Source organism: Nycticebus coucang, chromosome 6, assembly GCF_027406575.1.
Source record: "Nycticebus coucang isolate mNycCou1 chromosome 6, mNycCou1.pri, whole genome shotgun sequence".
Taxonomy (NCBI): Eukaryota; Metazoa; Chordata; class Mammalia; order Primates; family Lorisidae; genus Nycticebus; species Nycticebus coucang.
In genome coordinates this window covers 59,119,600-59,137,762 of record NC_069785.1, presented here as the reverse complement: position 1 = coordinate 59,137,762, position 18,163 = coordinate 59,119,600, and the positions used below count along the sequence as shown (strand labels likewise).

Genomic DNA, 18,163 nt, shown 5'->3' with positions numbered 1-18,163 from the left:
ATATCTAAATAAACACTAAGTCTTTGAAAAGGGGAAAGTCAAAAATTTTCCACACCATGAAGCAACCGTTCTTTCCTATCGCCTCAACTAATTGAAAGCTATGAATATTCCAATATCTTGCAACTACCAAATTTCATCTTCTTCCCAAGACACAGTCTGAAGGCAGCTGAACACTAAGACCACACAAAAAAGAATTACATTCTCCTAAAGACATTTCAGATTGCAGCTGTTTATATTTAGTTATCTTGAAATACTAAAAACAAAATGTCTATTTTATAGAGTCCTTGGATTATACTGTTTTCTCTTTAATAAAAATAAATTTTGAAGAACTTCCTTTTGGAAACTATCAATATTACACATGATTTAAAACTCCTTGTTACAACTACAAATTTGAAAATTTTCTAGAGATACTAAATTCCTACTCAAGACAAACCATGTTCTAGTGTAGATTTGTATCAGTGCAGGTGCAACTACAACTGATCAGAGTTAGCTACTTCTCAGGGGCAATAAGAAACCACAAGCAAATGTATATCACTATTTCTCTATTTCCTCTGTAAAATGAACAGTTATGAACTTCCTACAAGAATTATGAAGTAAGGAGCAAGTGAGTAAATATTATGAACTACTTTTATCATTACTGATTTTTTTTTTAAACAATAAGACTCCTTTCTTTCCCCCAATCCTTCACTGGGTAAAAGTCCTACTGCTATTAAAAGTGATCCGACAGTCACCAGAGTCAAGCTCAATGCAAACAGAGTCTGTTCACTACAGTACCGCTCTTGAGCTTGACGAGAGGAGGTACATCATGAAGAGAGATCTTGACAATATGGCCTGTTTTGTGTGCCTACAGCAGAGCGTCTCAAAACCTTATAAATTTTAAGCAGATTTAATTATTCAACATTGTATCATGGTTCTTAGGATAGTAACACTGGAAAATGCTACAGGGAACAAGACTTGCAAAGCAACCAGAAAAGCCAGAATGATCTACTGGTTCACCTCCTGAAACAAACTCTACAATAGACTAGTTTATTACACATTTCATTAATATTTTCATAGTTTATGTTAAACAATAGTAGAGCTGAACCAATGACAGGCTCCAAAGAAAATTTTCACAACCACACTAACCAGAATACCTTGGTTGTTTAATTTTCTTTTCTGTTTTGATTTTCAGATATGGGGTCTTGCTGTCATTCTGTCACCCAGGATGGAGTGGAGTATAGTGGTGCAATCAAGGCTCACTGCAACTTCAAACTCTTAGGCCCAAACAATCCTCCTACCTCAGCATCCCAAGTTGTGGGGACAACAGGCACACACCACCACACCTGGCTAATTTTTCTTACTTTTATGTAGTGACAGGAGCTTGCTGTGTTGCCCAAGCTGGTCTCAAACCCTTGGCCACAGCACTCCTCCCACCTCTGCCTCTCAAAGTGTTGAGATTATATGCGTAGGTTACTGCTCCTTGCCTACAATTTGTTTTTAATGAAGATGCCTGTCATAGTATATTTCAAAAATAAACACTATGCTACTAGTCTATGAAAACTTTTCACAAAGGAAAGAATAAAATTTATCAAAGACTGGTTTTGTCTGTCCCCTACAAAAAAAATTATCTTAGACCCACTTTTTGTTTTTTCCTGAGACAGAGTCTCACTATGTTGCCCTCAGTAGAGCATCACAGCTCACAGGAACCTTAAACTCTTGGGCTTAAGTGCTTCTCTTGCCTTAGCCACCCAAGTAGCTGGAACTACAGGTGCCACCACAAAGCCTGGCTTTTTTTTTTTTTTTTTGCAGTTTTTTGCTAGGGCTGGTTTTGAACCCCCCACCTCCAGCATATGGGGCCGGCACCCTACTCCTTGAGCCACAGGTGCCACCCAACGCGTGGATATTTTTTGGTTGTAGTTGTCAATGTTGTTTGACAGGCCCTGGCCGGGTCTGAACCCGCCAACTCCGGTGTATGTAGCTGGCGCCCTAGCGGCTGAGCTACAGGCGCCAAGCCCACTTGTTCTTTATGAAGATGACTGAATAAGATTTTCCCGCTTGCTCTCAGGCAACAGTCAGAATTCAGAAAAGGTATGATCATGGCTGATGCTTGCTTAGAGGGGAATTATAAAATGGTGGTCATATATATGAAATAAGAACCAAATGAAAAGAATTCTATTCTCCTGACATGTCCCTCAAAATTTCCCTGCATCCTTTAACTCCACAGTAAAATATCAGTATACTGTTTGGCCCAGAAGATGAGAAAAACCTGTCTCCTGAAAATAGAAATGTGATTTCTTAAATCAGTGTACTGAACAGACTACTCAAAGCATAAAGCTCAGCCTTTCTATGAACAAGTCCGCCCCAATTTTTTTTCTGTATTTAAAATAACAGTCTATAGTCTAGACTTTAAGAACAAAAAGAAATTCTTATAGTAAGCTAAAAACAATACCTGGGTTGGGGGGGGAGAGAAGATGAAGGAGAGAGGTAGGTCTCCATAATACCTTTTCTGAAATCCATGGGGCCAGGTAGATTTTAAAATTCAGTTTTCCAGATTTTAGAAAAAGAAAATAGTGTACAGGTATATACCACATGTTACAAATCACCCCCATCCAGCTCCTGGTAATCATACAGTAACCAGGAAAACAGAGAATGTTAACAGCCAACCTTCAGAGAAGATCAGATTTGCCACCAACATAGATAGTTTATGCTGAATTTAAAAGAAAAATTTTGGTTCAGATCTTTATGGATTTCAAAATTGCAGATTAGGGATTGTTGACCTTTGGTAGGGAAAGAGTGGTCTCAACAAATAATAAATAAAATATGCTATCACCTAAATTTTTAAAAAACTAGCTGATACTTAGATTAAGGATGTTTAGGATAATTATGAAATGGCTCAAATCACCCGCTTAGTTGGAAACTTACAATCAATGTAAGTTGTCCACATAGTCCTGCCAAGAGATTCAACATGAAACAACATTCCAAATTTGGACCAATATTGAAGAGTATTTTCTAAAACCTGAGCATGTCAATACCAAGCAGATAAGCAAATGGGCCTCCAACTATATGACAAAGTCAACTAGATACAGTAGAGCTTCCAAATAGCAAAAACCTAAGAGGATCTGCTAACTCAGGAGAATTTAAAGATTTTTACCCTTGGTCTATGAGTGGCATGTAAGATCAGATACAACTCATTTACGGTCAAATCACACTCATGCCATAAGTTCAAAATGAGACTAGCCTTTTTTTCCTCTCTAGCAGCACAAACAAACCTCTTATTTATTACCCCAACAACCTCAAAACAATATATGCCTCCAGAACCAAGAAGCTAGATGGCTGGAATTCACTCTTAACAGAGATCCCTGTCTTGCGGTATCAATACTCACAACTCTTACTAAGAACAGCAGCATATTTGCTCATAGATTGCAGCAGCCATGATCACCACTTTTGAGTGAGGCTGTCTCCCAAGAGACTTCCATTTGATAACTAAAATAATCTTTCATTAGTCAGATTACTACAAATTCAGAGAAACCCCCTCAGTCCAAATTCACCCAAAGCAAAGCTGACAAAAAGGTTGGGCCAGCTTTCCTCGATTCTAGTAACCAAAAAATACAGCAAGCCATGGTAATCATGGTTTGAAAAAAAAAAAAAAGACGTCATATTTTTGCCTTGTCCCTTATCTCCAATTGTTTCATTATATTATTTTGAAGGTTTCATCCCTGAGTCACCACTCAATGCAATAAAAATTAGTAACCAATCCCTAATCCCTTTTCATTTCTGTGAGATCTTTAAATATGATCTTTAAGTCCCCAAGCAGCTTACAGTAGAGCTTGGATGACTCACCATGGTCTTTACGACAGCGTATTTTTAACCTAGAACACATAAGAGCACATTATAAACATGGAACAAAAACCAAAACTCTCCATAAAAATACATATTTCCTTCCCAAGTCAAGGGCACCTTAAAAAATTACAGGGTGATCTTACTGGAAACCAAAAACAGAGATTCAAATAAGTCAAATTACTAACAAAACTATCTGTAATTCAGCTTATGAAAATAATAGTTTTCTCCGTAACAAAACCGTTTTTCCCCCTAATGTAATGATTTCTTTTCACAGACTTCTAAAGAAATAAGAAAAGGTCCAGGAATAAAGATGGCTAAAGAATGTGCTCTAGGGCTGGGCTTCTCACTAAGGACAGTGTAGGTCATATCCCACTCTGGCCTCATATCCAAAAATGCAAAGCAAAATAGGAGGAAGGTAATGACATAAACAAAAACAATGGATCTTCGGAACTTCACTTTTACTAATGTTTACTTTGTTTCCACTGATCATTCAGTTTTAGTCAATGATCAGTGAAAACATACTGACAACAAATATATTTGTGCTAGGAAGCAGAACGTAAAATGTACATGAATTTTTAAGATAAGATTTCTTCGGCTCACTTGCAATGTGTTGCTTCAGGCTACCAAGGGAGTTTGTGTTCTTTCTTCTCTTCTCTGTTATTAAGAAAAAAAGTAGAGACACTCACACTCTGCCCTAGAGACTCTTAACATTCTCTCCAACCTGTCTCCCAGGCATTCTATTCTCTCAGGTCACATAATTTTTATTTCACTTTTTATTTACATTACACCTCATTCTAAAATGAATTCCAAGCAGCTGGAGAGAGAATATAGACAAAATACTCTAAGTGGTGGCAATGCCTAAGCATAAAAGAGGGTTTTCAAAATGTGTATACATTCTGTTCACCTTTCTACACTCTATAATATCTAGTCTACAAATTAACAGTATCAAGAAGAAATCAACTATGAAAAGGTTAATGACCTTTCTAAACTACTTATAACAATAAATATAATTTTATGGCACTAAGTAACAACTCTGATACACTGCCCTTGCAGGGGCATTTGCTCACTGCCTTCAACACAGACAAAACATTTCGCTTTAACCAAAGTAAAATGAGATAATGCCTAAATTACTTATTACAATGCCTAGCATATAACAGTAATTCAATAAACACTGGCTATAATGATTATTAATATTATCACTAATATTACTTTAAAAGGTACCACAATAATGGCAGCTGCCATTTTTGTAGCAGCTTTGTGGCAGGCAATACACAGGTAACTTAATTTGATCTACACAAGGATTCTGAAGGTAGGCATTATTATCCACTTTTCACAAATTACAAAAGTATGGCTCAGATGATTTAAATGTCTTGTGTAGGGCCATCTAGCTAATAAGCTAAAAGCATCTACACCAATCCAGTTGTCTGACTCCTGAGTGCAACTCTTTCCACTACACTATATTGTCCCTCTCATAAAGTCAGGAATTCAAGGGCTCTCACGCTGACAAGACTCCCAATTAAATTCCACTCCATTTCAATAAGCACAGGTTGAAGAATGACAGGAATTCCCTCCAGTCACTGCTCAACCCATTTGTATACAGATGTACACCAAATGTCATCATGCACCCCCTTTGTGTACTGTAAAAAAAATTGTGTTTTTACATTAAATCATCAACCAAAGCCACTAATTTTACATATCTACCTTCAACAACAACATCAATCCTTGGCCTGAGTTCACTTTCCTTAGGGAATTAATTCACTCAGCTTTAATTACAACTTGAAGGCACAAAAAACAAAATCCACATCTCCTATCCAAAAGAAATCAAGCGAGTAAAAAAGTATGCATGTACAAAAAGGTGATCACTACCACCTTATTTAAAGTATCAAAAAGGAAACTAACAAAATCTCTAAATGTCTAAATGTCAAGCACTAAGAGAACTGATTTGTTTAGTTATGCTATATTCAGTCCTTGTAACAGCATGCAACAATTACTTGTAAACCAAGTTTATAAAGAATCTGTATTAAGAAAATGCTCATGGGGGGCGGCGCCTGTGGCTCAGTGAGTAGAGCGCCGGTCCCATATGCCGAGGGTGGTGGGTTCAAACCCAGCCCTGGCCAAACTGCAACAACAAAAAAAAAAAATAGCTGGGCATTGTGGCGAGTGCCTGTAGTCCCAGCTACTCGGGAGGCTGAGGCAGGAGAATTGCCTAAGCCCAGGAGTTGGAGGTTGCTGTGAGCCGTGTGACGCCATGGCACTCTACCGAGGGCAATAAAGTGAAACTCTGTCTCTACAAAAAAAAAAAAAAAAAAAGAAAATGCTCATGGTAGAAGATTGAGCAAAATAAAAAAGGACATAAAGTGAACTGTCATTAAGTTCTCAACTTTGCAAACACAGAATTGTCAGGTGAAGAAAAAAAAGGGAGGGGGGCTAAGGGAGATGGCTCACACCTGTAATCCTAGCACTCTGGGAGGCCAAGGCAGGTGGATAGCTTGAGCTCACGAGTTCGAGACCAGCCTGAGACAGAGTGAGACCCAATCTCTACTAAAAATAGAAAAACTGAGGCAAGAGGATCGCATGAGACCAAGAGTTGGAGGTTGCTGTGAGCTATGATGCCAAGGCACTCTACCCAGAGCAACAGCTTAAGACTCTTGTCTCGGGCAGCACCTGTGGCTCAAAGGGTAGGGTGCCGGCCCCATATGCCAGAGGTGGCGGGTTCAAACCCAGTCCTGGCCAAAAATTGCAAAAAAAAAAAAAAAAAGACTCTTGTCTCAAAATAATAAATAGAAATAAACCAAAACAACAATTTTCTCTGTAGAGTGAAATAAGCATGATTGTTTTCCCTTTTTGCTTTTTCTGTTCTATTTTCTTTTCAATAGTATGTTTTAAAATAGTCCTTTTCTGCATATAAAAATTTATTTTAACCAACATCTTTATAACTAGCACTCTTTCTTCATAAATCTTCAAATTAGCCAGAAGAGTTCCAGGTCATGTGAAATTTAAAAGGCTCAAAACGATTCAGCATCTTTATTACCTACAGTACTACCACCTCCAATGATGCCAGAACTACAACCTCAGCCATGTCTCATACCTATAGAAATACAATCCTTCAAACTTTCTCAGTCCTTTACTTTTGTTATTTTTCCTTCCTACTTGTTAGACTAATTGTCAAATCCAAACTTTTACCAGCTCATCCCTAGATTAGCACACAGGCCTCTTAAATAAATAAATGCTTTCCTTACTGTAGTGCCTCAGCACTAATAATTCACTCCATCATAGCTCACTATTTGCCAGGCACTGTTCTTAGAGCTTTACACATATTAACTCAATTAACATTCACAACAACCTTATGAGGATAGGTACTATTATTAGTCTTCCTTTACAGAGTAAGAAGCATGGAGAGGTTAAGCGACTCATTCAGATTACCTAGTAATGCAGTGGCAATATGTGGATTTGAACCCATGTGGTCTGGTTCCAGATAATAGTATGTAAACAAGAGCATCTTCAGGAGTGATGACTGATAAAAACCAGGTTCTCTTTCTCTGTACTATACAGACCCCTGGATTGAGCCAAATTTCAATTTCCAGATCTCTACTCCAAATTCCAATTTCAATATTCCTCAACCTGGGAGGCCAGTTCTTCTTTTCCCTAATTGATTTCCACATCTCCATTACAAGTTAACTCTAAATTCAATACTTTTGAATTTTTCTTAAGCCAGTTCCCTGACTCTTCAACACATCCTTATTATTATGGACTCAATGTTGTTGACATTTTTTATGTCATGGAAATTTCCCTCACAATTTTACATTTTACCTTCCCACCTAAATTATGAAATGTCTCTACTTTTCTGAAATGACCTCCATTTTCCATCTCCCCACAAGCTACTAGAATATAGACTATAAAAAACAGATACAAAATAAACACATAGTTAACTGATAAAAATAAGATACATACAACACAAGTATTTAACAAAGCACAATGTTACTCATTAGTATTTTGAACCCATATATTTAAATGTTTGTCTTCTCAATGTATTCGATAAATACAAGGCATTAGATTTGCAACTCCAACATTTCTATCCAAAAACAGTGATACCCAAAAGCAGTCCTAATAAATGTTTTTAAAAAGGTATCCCACATACTGTCCAGAAACGGCTCCCCCCCACCCCCCAGGAAACTCTTTTTAATAGCATTACTTTTACTCTTGTGGCAAGAGTTACCCAAGTCTTTGACAACTCCAAGCAAGTAATGACATTCCAAGCAGGATTACCAATTGTTCAAAAACAGAAAAGACTATCTGGTTTTAATAACAAATATTCTACATAGCCCCATTAAATTTAAAATTTGAAAATAAATTTATTTATATTCAAGGTTGGCTACCTTTATTTTCATCTTCCTAGTCCAAAAAATTTGTTTAAAAATGCAAAGGTGGGGCGGCGCCTGTGGCTCAGTGAGTAGGGCGCCGGCCCCATATGCCGAGGGTGGCGGGTTCAAACCCAGCCCTGGCCAAACTGCAACAAAAAAATAGCCGGGCGTTGTGGCGGGCGCCTGTGGTCCCAGCTGCTCAGGAGGCTGAGGCAAGAGAATCGCGTAAGCCCAAGAGTTAGAGGTTGCTGTGAGCCGTGTGACGCCACGGCACTCTACCCGAGGGCGGTACAGTAAGACTCTGTCTCTACAAAAAAAAAAAATGCAAAGGTGATATATCAAAGGATAGCATAAAAGGCATAACTTGAATTTGTATTTAAATGGTTAATAAAAACAAATGCAAATAATAATACAGGTATGACTCAGTATATTTAATAAACAAGTCTCTAGAACAGTATAATCTAATCAATTTTTTTTTTTTCAAATTCATTATAACCACTGACTATTTAAAAGAATACCACAGGAATTGTTCTGAAAGCACATAATACTCATGGTTAAGGCTGGGCACCCATAGCTCAGTGGTTAGGGCGCTGGCCACATGCACCAGGGCTGGTGGGTTCGAACCAGGATGGTGCCTGCTACAAAAAAAAAAAAAACTGCCGGGTGCTGTGGTGGGTGCCTATAGTCCCAGCTACCAGGGAGGCTGAGACAAGAGAATCACTTAAGCCCAAGAGTTTGAAGTTGCTGTAAGCTGTGACACCATGGCACTTTACTGAGGGCAACATAGTCAAGACTCTGCCGCAATAAAAAAAGAAAGAAAAAATACTCAAGGTTAAGTCTCTAATTTTTCTCTTTTCCAACTTCATATTTTCACATACAGATTTTCTCTTTAAAAAAAACTTTTTTTTTTTTTTATTAAATCATAGCTGTGTACATTAATGCAATCATGGGGCACCATGCAAAAAACTCTTTTCTAGTTATCTTTTACCTTCAATGAATCACTTAATAGCAGACCACATTTATCCTGAAAAATACTGTATTTTTCACCACATGCCTACTGATTCTGGTTATTCTCATGTATCACTGTAGCTTACCTGAGGAAAATTTCTAACATGGTTCAAGTTTAACAAATTCTAACAAATGTGTACCACTACAAATTATAGTTATTATAAATTTCAGCACTGATAGGTATATGTCAACTACACCCTACTCATAAACTTAAAATACCTCATGTGAAAGCCCAAAACCTAGTTGCTTCTCTATTTAAAATCACCATTCCTATGAAAGCTCAGCAAAAAAAACAAACATATACACACTAGAAAATTTCATTTTCTCTTCTTGACTTTTTTTCTTGTTATGCTCAAGTAATGTTATGACAATTTGAAAAGCTTACTTCATATTTAATAGGATAAGTAGGTATTCAAAAATCTTACCACAGATTTAATTACTTGAAAAGTAGATGCAGTTATAAATGAGAAATGTGAGGTACTGCCTTAAGAGTACCTCACATTTCTCTCCAACAGAAACACTTCTTTCAAGGTCATTATAAGACCATTATAAAAGGGCAACACCAAAAATCCTTGTGTTGATAGAAGTGTATCACTATAAATATCAGGCCAGGCAAGGTAGCTCACACCTGTAATCTTAGCATTCCGGGAGGCTAAAGTGGGAGGATTCCCTTGAGTTCAGGAGTTCAAGACAAGCCTGAGAAAGAGCAAGACCCATCTCTCTTAAAAACAGAAAAACAGCCAGGCATTGTGGTGGTTGCCTATAGTTCCAGCTACTAGGGAGGCTAAGACAGAACAATTGCTTGAACCTAGGAGTTTCAGGTTGTTTGCAGCTAGGCACTGAACATCAGAGTAAGACTCTGGCTCAAATAAATAAATAAATAAATAAATAAATAAATAAATAAATAAATAATTTGTATCAATAACTGTATGACAGTTTTGTAAGATGTTACACTACAGGAAACTTGGTAAAGGGTACATGGGATCTCTGCATTGTTTCTTACAAGTGCATATGAATCTGTAATTACCTCACAATAAAAAGTTTCATTTCATTTAAAAAAAATACTCTAGGGCGGCACCTGTGGCTCAAGTAGTAGGGCGCCGGTCCCATATGCCAGAGGTGGCAGGTTCAAACCTAGCCCCGGCCAAAAACCAAAAAAAAAAGTACTCTAGAACAATTTAATGAGAATTCATTTAGCTGGTCCTCTATCAATATTTTCAAAAAGCCTACACATACATCTGAAAATCCATCTTCTCCCAAGAATCAGTAACTGAAGAATGAAAAACTGTATTCCTTTTTAAAAATTAGGAGCTAGATAAAACTTCTTACAATTATTTCCAAAAATGTTGGGCAAGAAAAAATTCTACACTGGTAGAAGAAATGTCTGATACGAATAAGAAAAAGTAAAGCTTTGTTGCCAATTAACTTCTTAGATAGAAATATCAGAGAGAAACATACTCAATATATGCAGATGGCTTGCAAAACAATATCCCACACCCCCTTCCAAAATCTTATTATTTGCATTCAAAAACAAAGGAAGTTTTCAGATATCATGCAAACACTTCTGTCTACTAAAAATTAAACCCAAAATCACAACTTAGATCCACAAACTCAAATCCTGAAGTTGAAAATAATTAATGTACACACCTGTACCATTTCCATTTTGTCAATCCTTTCAACAAACTTTCCTTCTACCCACTGCCTTAAGAGTACCTCACATTTCTCTCCAACAGAAACACTTCTTTCAAGGTCATTAGAACACATTCACAGAGCGTATCATACCAAGTGGACAAATTCACTGTCTTACCATCATGCAAAGAACATTAATACCTCAGTGGAGAAAGGACATTATAACAGACTCCTCAAGACAAATAAGTAATACTAAATACACCTTTTTCTTTTCCATAGTGACTTTTAATAAAGTGTCATTTATTTCTTTTGCTTCAAGAATGAGAAATATAATATCACATTCTATATCATATAATTTAAGCTAAAAATATTCTGTAAGTATTATGTATTATTTCTCAGAAACTACCCACTGTAAAATGAATTCATCCTCAAAAAGACAAATAATTAAGAAAAGAAACTATACTGCACAATGCTAAACCATAGTTTTCATAAGGCAAAAGGCATACGGGTTAAAAATATTATTCCACAGACCAAAAAAAAACCTCTAATCTTTACAGAAACTTTTCTAAAGGAAAAGTCAAATGTTCGGCTACTTATATACTACAAATAAACAGGCATTAGAGTGTATTACATAATATCCTTTGAAATCAGGGCAGAAAATTATTCAAATATCAATAAAGTACATAAAGTATAGAATATAAAACTACACCAATTTCATTAAGACATTTCCTTTATGAAGCAGCTATAGAAAAACCATATAAATGATCATTTCTGACATTTCTCTTTCCCAAATTTAAATCTGTTCACTAATTATTAAAGGTCATAGCTTGTTTTTATTATAATTTTTTTCTAGCATTTAAAACAAATCACACAAATACCGCTATTCCACTAAACACAGGTGTTTAAGCTCAAAGTATCAATGGATAACAAATCTAAATCTAACAGTTTTCTAACTAAAAATTTCCTACTCCAAAGAATCAAATACTGTGACCACTCATAACACAAAAAAATAACTTTTTCTTTGTGCAATATAACCTACTGAAAGAAGTCCAACAACTGCTTCAATGCTGTTGCTTGTAATCTACATCTAAGTTCACAAATACTTAATTTCTATATAAACTGTTCTTCTCAATTTTAAAAGTGAAATGAATATAATTGCCTTTACTCTGAAAAGAGAATGCATTTCTAGTAATAAGTTTCTGAAGTTCTCATTCTAATTTTTGACAAGTGCACAGTTATATATATTTTCTACAATTTAAGCTGGAACAGTATGAAATAGTATCACTGCTCAGTTAATAAAATCTACTAACCATCTATTATATGTATGTGTTAGACAAAGTAAATATGAAAGTATTCACTGTAAAAATTGAGATGTTCTCGTAACATTAAGAAAGAAAGGGAATATAGCTACCTTCTATGTTAACAATTTTCTCCTCCTCTCCCAAAAAAAGTAAGAATCTTCAAATGATTTCCAGTAAAAGGAAGGAGGTTAAGAGAAGAGCTAGGGTTTGGCTAACACTTTATGATCTCTCTTCAATCAAGGATAATATTAGCCTTTAGGCTATTTAAAATTTAAAAATGCTTTTACTTATTTTAGATGTTTAAGATGTTTAAGGAATGTTATATTTTCACTATATGTAATTTCACAATTAAAAATGACTTGTAGTAAATTAAATTAGTATATTATTTTGAAATAGAAACTTTTTAAAATGTAAAGAGGTATAAAGTTAAATTGGTTATGAAATTAACCTTATTTTCTCATGTATTATTCTCATAGTATTTTAAGAAATCAACTATCATTTTACTAAGGGAAATACTACACATCAATCAGAGAAATTACTGAGTTTCAGCCCAGAGAGCTGATTTTCTTAAGATGATGCTGTCATGGCTTTAGTTTTTTTTTAATCTCTGAGCACTAAGGAATAAATTTAAATAAAACAAAAAAATTACAGCTCTCATATACTAAAATAGACCTTGCTCTATAGAACATTTTAAAACTATGAGTTTTTAAAAAGTTAGAAAAACAAAAAGTGCAGAAATAAAAATGGGATAAATTTTTAATAAGAGGCAGAGTAGTTACAAATATAAAGATGACAGTACTAGTATAGGAATATAAGTCTAATTTAACTTCCTTTAAAAAGTATCCTAATATAATCTGAATACAGGACAGAATTCAGCCGTCCAATAGATGTCATTTTAAAATAAATTTAAATTTCTATTCATTTCTGACATTTACTCCATTAATATCTCAAATAACCATGACAAAATTATTGATTTCCTACAGATTTCAAGGGAAGCACCATCTTTTAAAATAAAAAAATTTTACTAATTAATGCTTGACTCAACTCCACCTTTTATGTGTACATGTGCAATACCTGAACGTCACGAAGAAAGGTATTAAAATGCTTTATATTTTATACTAAAATGTATCACAAAATATGAGTTTCTGGTTTTAAATATCATCTTACCTGATCCACTGAACTGACTGCTTCCCAGTGTAGTTGGTCTGGTTTTCCCACTATTAACAGGTGGGGAAAACATCTGCAAAATAACCCAAATATAACTGTTAGTCCTGAAATTTCTCTATACACTTTACTAAGGTCTGTCAAGAGTCATTGATTAGTTACTATATTTCAGAGGGACGTTGAAATAAAATTGGAGATACATTCAGACCCTAAGAGGCGGATACTCTGAGTGGTACTATTTCCTAACGCTGCTTGGAAATAGTCCTTACATTCTGTTGTGATAATGCAATCACTTTCATGGGATTCCAAGTGTTACGTTTAAACAGTAAATTTTTACCCACAGTCTTCACTTTGGAACTAAGGGAATCTCACTACATTTACATTACAACTTAATACACATATACAGTCAAAATTATGCCCAATGAAATAGCTACATACAGTAAGGATTATAACAGAGTTTATAAAGCAGATGTTGGTCCTGCCTCCTAAAGCAGTTAATAAAGTAATTCCACCCATTAGAAATAAGGGCAGTGGGCCCTTTGGTTTCAGCTGATATTTTTAAGTCATTTCCCATGTTAAGGACACACACACAGATAGATAGATATCTTAAAATAAAAGTCCTCAGCTCAAAAGGCTGGAATTTCTAGCCCTGGACTGGCTTTCTTGCAGCTGACATCTTTCAGGTACCATAAAGTGTATCAGATGTTGGGGTGGGAAACAGTGCGAAGGATTGAAGAAAAACAAATTTTTTTCATATAAAATGTCCAAAATCTCTAATAATCATCAGGGTAAGAGGGTAACTCAACCAAAGCTCATGGTTATATCGTTCTCCTTTTAACTAGTTAAATCAAATGACCCCTCTGGCATTAAAGTTTTAAATCTACAAGTCTAGACATTACATCAAAGTTCAGGTGTCCAACTTAGGGGAGCTGGACTTCAGCCCGGAGAACTACTGCTCAAAGCAGATGGAGTTCACGCTGCCTAGACTCCACATTGCCTTCCCCCTCTTTTTTTTCCCCTTCTTTTTCTTTTCCTTCGGTAAACCTCCGCAGAACCCCGTGGAAAGCTCTCATACCGCACTGAAGTCCAGCAGGTCGCTCAGCTCCTTGTCGGTCCCTATAGCGGCCATGCGCTGTTGCTGGGGATTCATCTTCGGCCACTTCTAGCAGATCCTACGGCAGAGGAAAAGGGCTCAGCGACAGACCACCGAGGCCCAAAGTGTGTGAGAGGCTGGAGTGGGGCGCTGGAGAACAGGAAGAACGCTGGGGGCGCCGGGCTGACTTCCAATCCCCTATCGCTCCCATCGCGGCGCGAGCAGGGGGCGGGAGGGCTCAGCGCCCGCTCCGCGTCCCCGAATGCACGCGTTCCTCGGCGCGGCCCGAGAGCGACGCGGCGGCTCCGCAACTCGCTGCCTCTCCGGCAAGTTTCTGAGCCGGTTCCTGCCCCCTCCCCGGCGCCCCCTGCCCCGCGCTGCCGCCGGGAGCTCCGCGCGCGGGGCCCGGCCGGGGCGGGGGTCTCGAGGAGCCGGGTGAGGGGCAATTCGGCGTCCAGCGAACGGAGCGGCAGCGAGGGGAGATGCGAAGTGACTCACTCGCTCGGCAACAATAGAACTGACAAGTTGAGGGGAACGCGCCGCTCGCAGGCCCGCATCTGTGGCCGCCGCCGCCCGGACGTCCCCGGAGGGCCCGGGGGGTCGGAAAGCACCCCCTGCGCGTCCAAGGGGCGTTTTTAAAAAGAAAACTGAAACGCCAACAACTATTCTCGCTCTCGCCCGGCGTCCTCCACCCGCGGCTCGGCCTCCTCCCACTTTTGCTGCCCTGGCCGGGACCTGCCGAACAATGAGCCTGGCTCTGCGGCCGAAGCCGCCCGCTCTCCCGCGCGCCCCGGAGCCTGAGCGCCGGCCCGAGCCGAGCGCCGAGCGGGGCGCGCAGGCCGAGCGCGCCACCCCAGGGCCTGACCGCTCGCGAGTCGCGCCTCCGCCCCCACTTCGCTCCCCAACTTGGAGGGGACCCCAGGTTTGGCGCTGTACAAAGGGGTGCGGAGTTGGGGCGCGGGCCGGGGCGCCCCCGCCCTGGCAGGGACGCAGCGGCGCCTCGCAACCTCCAACCCCGCCATGCCGTCCCCCTCCCGCTCGTCAGCCCGCAATTACCTGCCGCCCGGTCTCCGCATCCAACCACCCCGATTAAAGTTCACTTTGGCCGGGAGAGCGGGCTCAGGCTTCCCCTTGCACCGCCCGGCGGCTCGGTTCACTTTGCCCCGCTCGAGCTCTCGGGTCCGGGTGGGGGAGGCGGCTCTCGGGCCTGGCCGCCCCTTCCTCCCGGGGCGGGCTGACGGTCCCCCCGAATAGAACTTGTGGGTCTCCTCAGGCGGACATTTTTTTCGCTGAGGCAGCCTCAGCACCACGATCGGCTCGCCTCCGGATCCCTCCGCGCCGGGAAGAGCTCCGAGTTAACCCCTTCGTCCCCGGTTCCCTGTGCCGCCTAGGAAGTGGGGCCGGCGGAGGGGGCGGGGAGAAGCCGGCGGGAACTGGGAGGAGCCGCAGCGCGACGGGTGGACAAAGCCCGCAGTCGGGTGAGGTGGGATACTGTGGGAGCCGGCGGGGAGGGGCGGGAGACGCCTGCAGGCGTCCGGGGAAGCAGGGCCGGGTCGCCCGCCCGGGACGCCTCCAGGCCGACTGGGAGCCGGGCGGCGTGCACCGCGGCGCCTCCTCGTGCTCGTCTCGCTGAGTCTCGGGCCCGGTAGGAGAGCAGCGGAGACGCAGCTGTAGGCGTATCTGGACCGGTCGGCCAGGCCCCCATCCGGAGGCCGCAGAGCACTAAAAGCTGCCGTTCCCGCGCAAGTCACTCTTGACGCTGGACACCGGGCTCAGCTGAGCCCGGAGGTTCCGGCCCGGGGAGGTTGGGCTGCCCTCAGCGCGGAAGCTGGGCGCCTGCAGAAGGCAGACCCACCACCTGGACTGCTGTTGGAGCAGGTGCGGTTCGTCAACTTCGGTGCTGAGCAGAATGCGGGAGAAAGGCAAAACCTCCCTCAAACCGCACAAAGTGTGGCTTGAGGCTTCAGGCTTTCAAACATTCCTCTCACCCAAGCCCCCACCATGTCTATAGTCATCTCCTCCCACCTGAATCCCATTCGGAACCACAGAATTGTACAGTGAGACAAGTTCTTCGAAAAGGATCAAGCCAAGTCTTTAACAGCCCAGGGAGGTTCTGTCACAGCCACTACCTTGGTACGCAAGTTCTGACCTTCGTCTGAAAGAAGCCCCAAAGTAGAAAATAATTAAATCTCAATTTTTTCAATGCTAGGATGGAATTAAGGTCTTATTGAATGGCAGCCAATGTTTTGATTGTTTTGAGTCAGTAAGCGCAGTAAGGATGTCTAAAGGCCCAAGCAGAAGAAACACGGAAGAAAGACACAGCCAAAGTAACAAATGGAAGGAAGCTGCGGGTGCCTGAGGGCAATAGCTTGGAAAGAAGGAGCTCTGGATCCTGAACTTGAATGGAAACAGAGGTAGATTCAGCTACAAATATGCCATTACTGTACTTATTACAATCATCTCTTTATATCTGTAGAAAATTAGTTACAGGACTGCCTCAGATTATGGAAGAGGCTCAAGTCCCTATATGAGATGACATATTCTCCCGGATACTTTAATCATTCCTAGATTGCTTACTATATCCAGTACAATGTAAATAGTAATTACACTGAATTGTTTAGGGACAAATGACAAGAAAAAAATTGTACATGTTAAGTACGGAAAATACAGACACAAACATGTTAAGCCTAATGCGGTTAAGTCCCACGAATTGAAACCCCCAGAATACCAGAGCTATCCAGTGAGAGAAAGCAATTGTAGCTTCGGAGTGGAAGTTTCCATGGCATTGTATTGGCTGCAGCAGGACCTTATGCTAGCTCCTGTGGTAGCCTAGCATCCCCAACATTCCATTCCCACTTATCTTGGTAAACACTCCCTGTTCCCAGTTACATCCCTGCTCTGGCCACCTACAAAGACTGTGGTTCCAGTCTAAGCAAATTAGCACAATTCCAACCTAAATAAATAGCGTAATCCCATTCCCTGTCACAATTATTATTTTTTTATTAATATTAAATAATAGCTGTGTACATTATTGTGATCATGGGGCACCATACACTGGTTTTATAAACAGTTTGACACATTTTCATCACACTGGTTAACATAGCCTTCCTGGGGGCTGCGCCTGTGGCTCAGTGAGTAGGGCACCGGCCCCATATGCCGAGGATGGCGGGTTCAAACCCAGCCCCGGCCAACCTGCAACAACAACAACAACAAAAAAGCCGGGCGTTGTGGCAGGCACCTGTAGTCCCAGCTGCTGGGAGACTGAGGCAAGAGAATGGTGTAAGCCCAAGAGTTAGAGGTTGCTGTGAGCCATGTGATGCCACAGCACTCTACCCGAGGGCGGTACAGTGAGACTCTGTCTCTACAAAAAAAAAAAAAAAAAACATAGCCTTCCTGGCATTTTCTTAGTTATTGTATTAAGACAATTGTATTCTACATTTACTAAGTTTCTCATGTAAGATGCACCGCAGGTGTAATCCCACCAATCACCCTCCCTCTGCCCATCCTCCCCCCTCCCTCTCCCCCTTCCCCATATTCTTAGGTTATAACTGGGTTATAACTTTCATATGAAAGCCATAAATTAGTTTCATAGTAGGGCTGAGTACATTGGATACTTTTTCTTCCATTCTTGAGATACATTACTAAGAAGAATATGTTCCAGCTCCATCCATGTAAACATGAAAGACCCTGTCACAATTATTGGTTGGCAATGGTCAAGACACAATCTGGGCCAAAGAGAAGAGCAATTTCCCGGGGTCTTTTGGGAAAATTTTTCTTTTTTTTGAGAC

The 18,163-nt window shown here is 40.2% G+C and overlaps 1 protein-coding gene across 5 annotated transcripts in view; it reads right to left on the bottom strand.

Annotated features, from left to right (window-relative positions):
- The window catches only part of TCF12 (transcription factor 12), a 410,397-nt gene extending 394,660 nt beyond the window's left edge, over positions 1–15,737 (bottom strand). For 2 of the 5 annotated variants that reach the window (XM_053593155.1, XM_053593156.1), the window contains exons 1-3: positions 15,432–15,711; positions 14,358–14,454; positions 13,286–13,358 (exon numbers count right to left, since the gene is read on the bottom strand). In XM_053593155.1, coding sequence (XP_053449130.1) covers positions 13,286–13,358; positions 14,358–14,432 — 148 coding nt within the window. In that variant the 5' untranslated portion in view covers positions 14,433–14,454; positions 15,432–15,711. Of the gene's footprint in view, positions 1–13,285; positions 13,359–14,357; positions 14,455–15,431 lie in introns of those variants that run through there. The other 3 variants (XM_053593152.1, XM_053593153.1, XM_053593157.1) reach the window with 3 other exon arrangements.
- Positions 15,738–18,163: the final 2,426 nt, after the last annotated feature.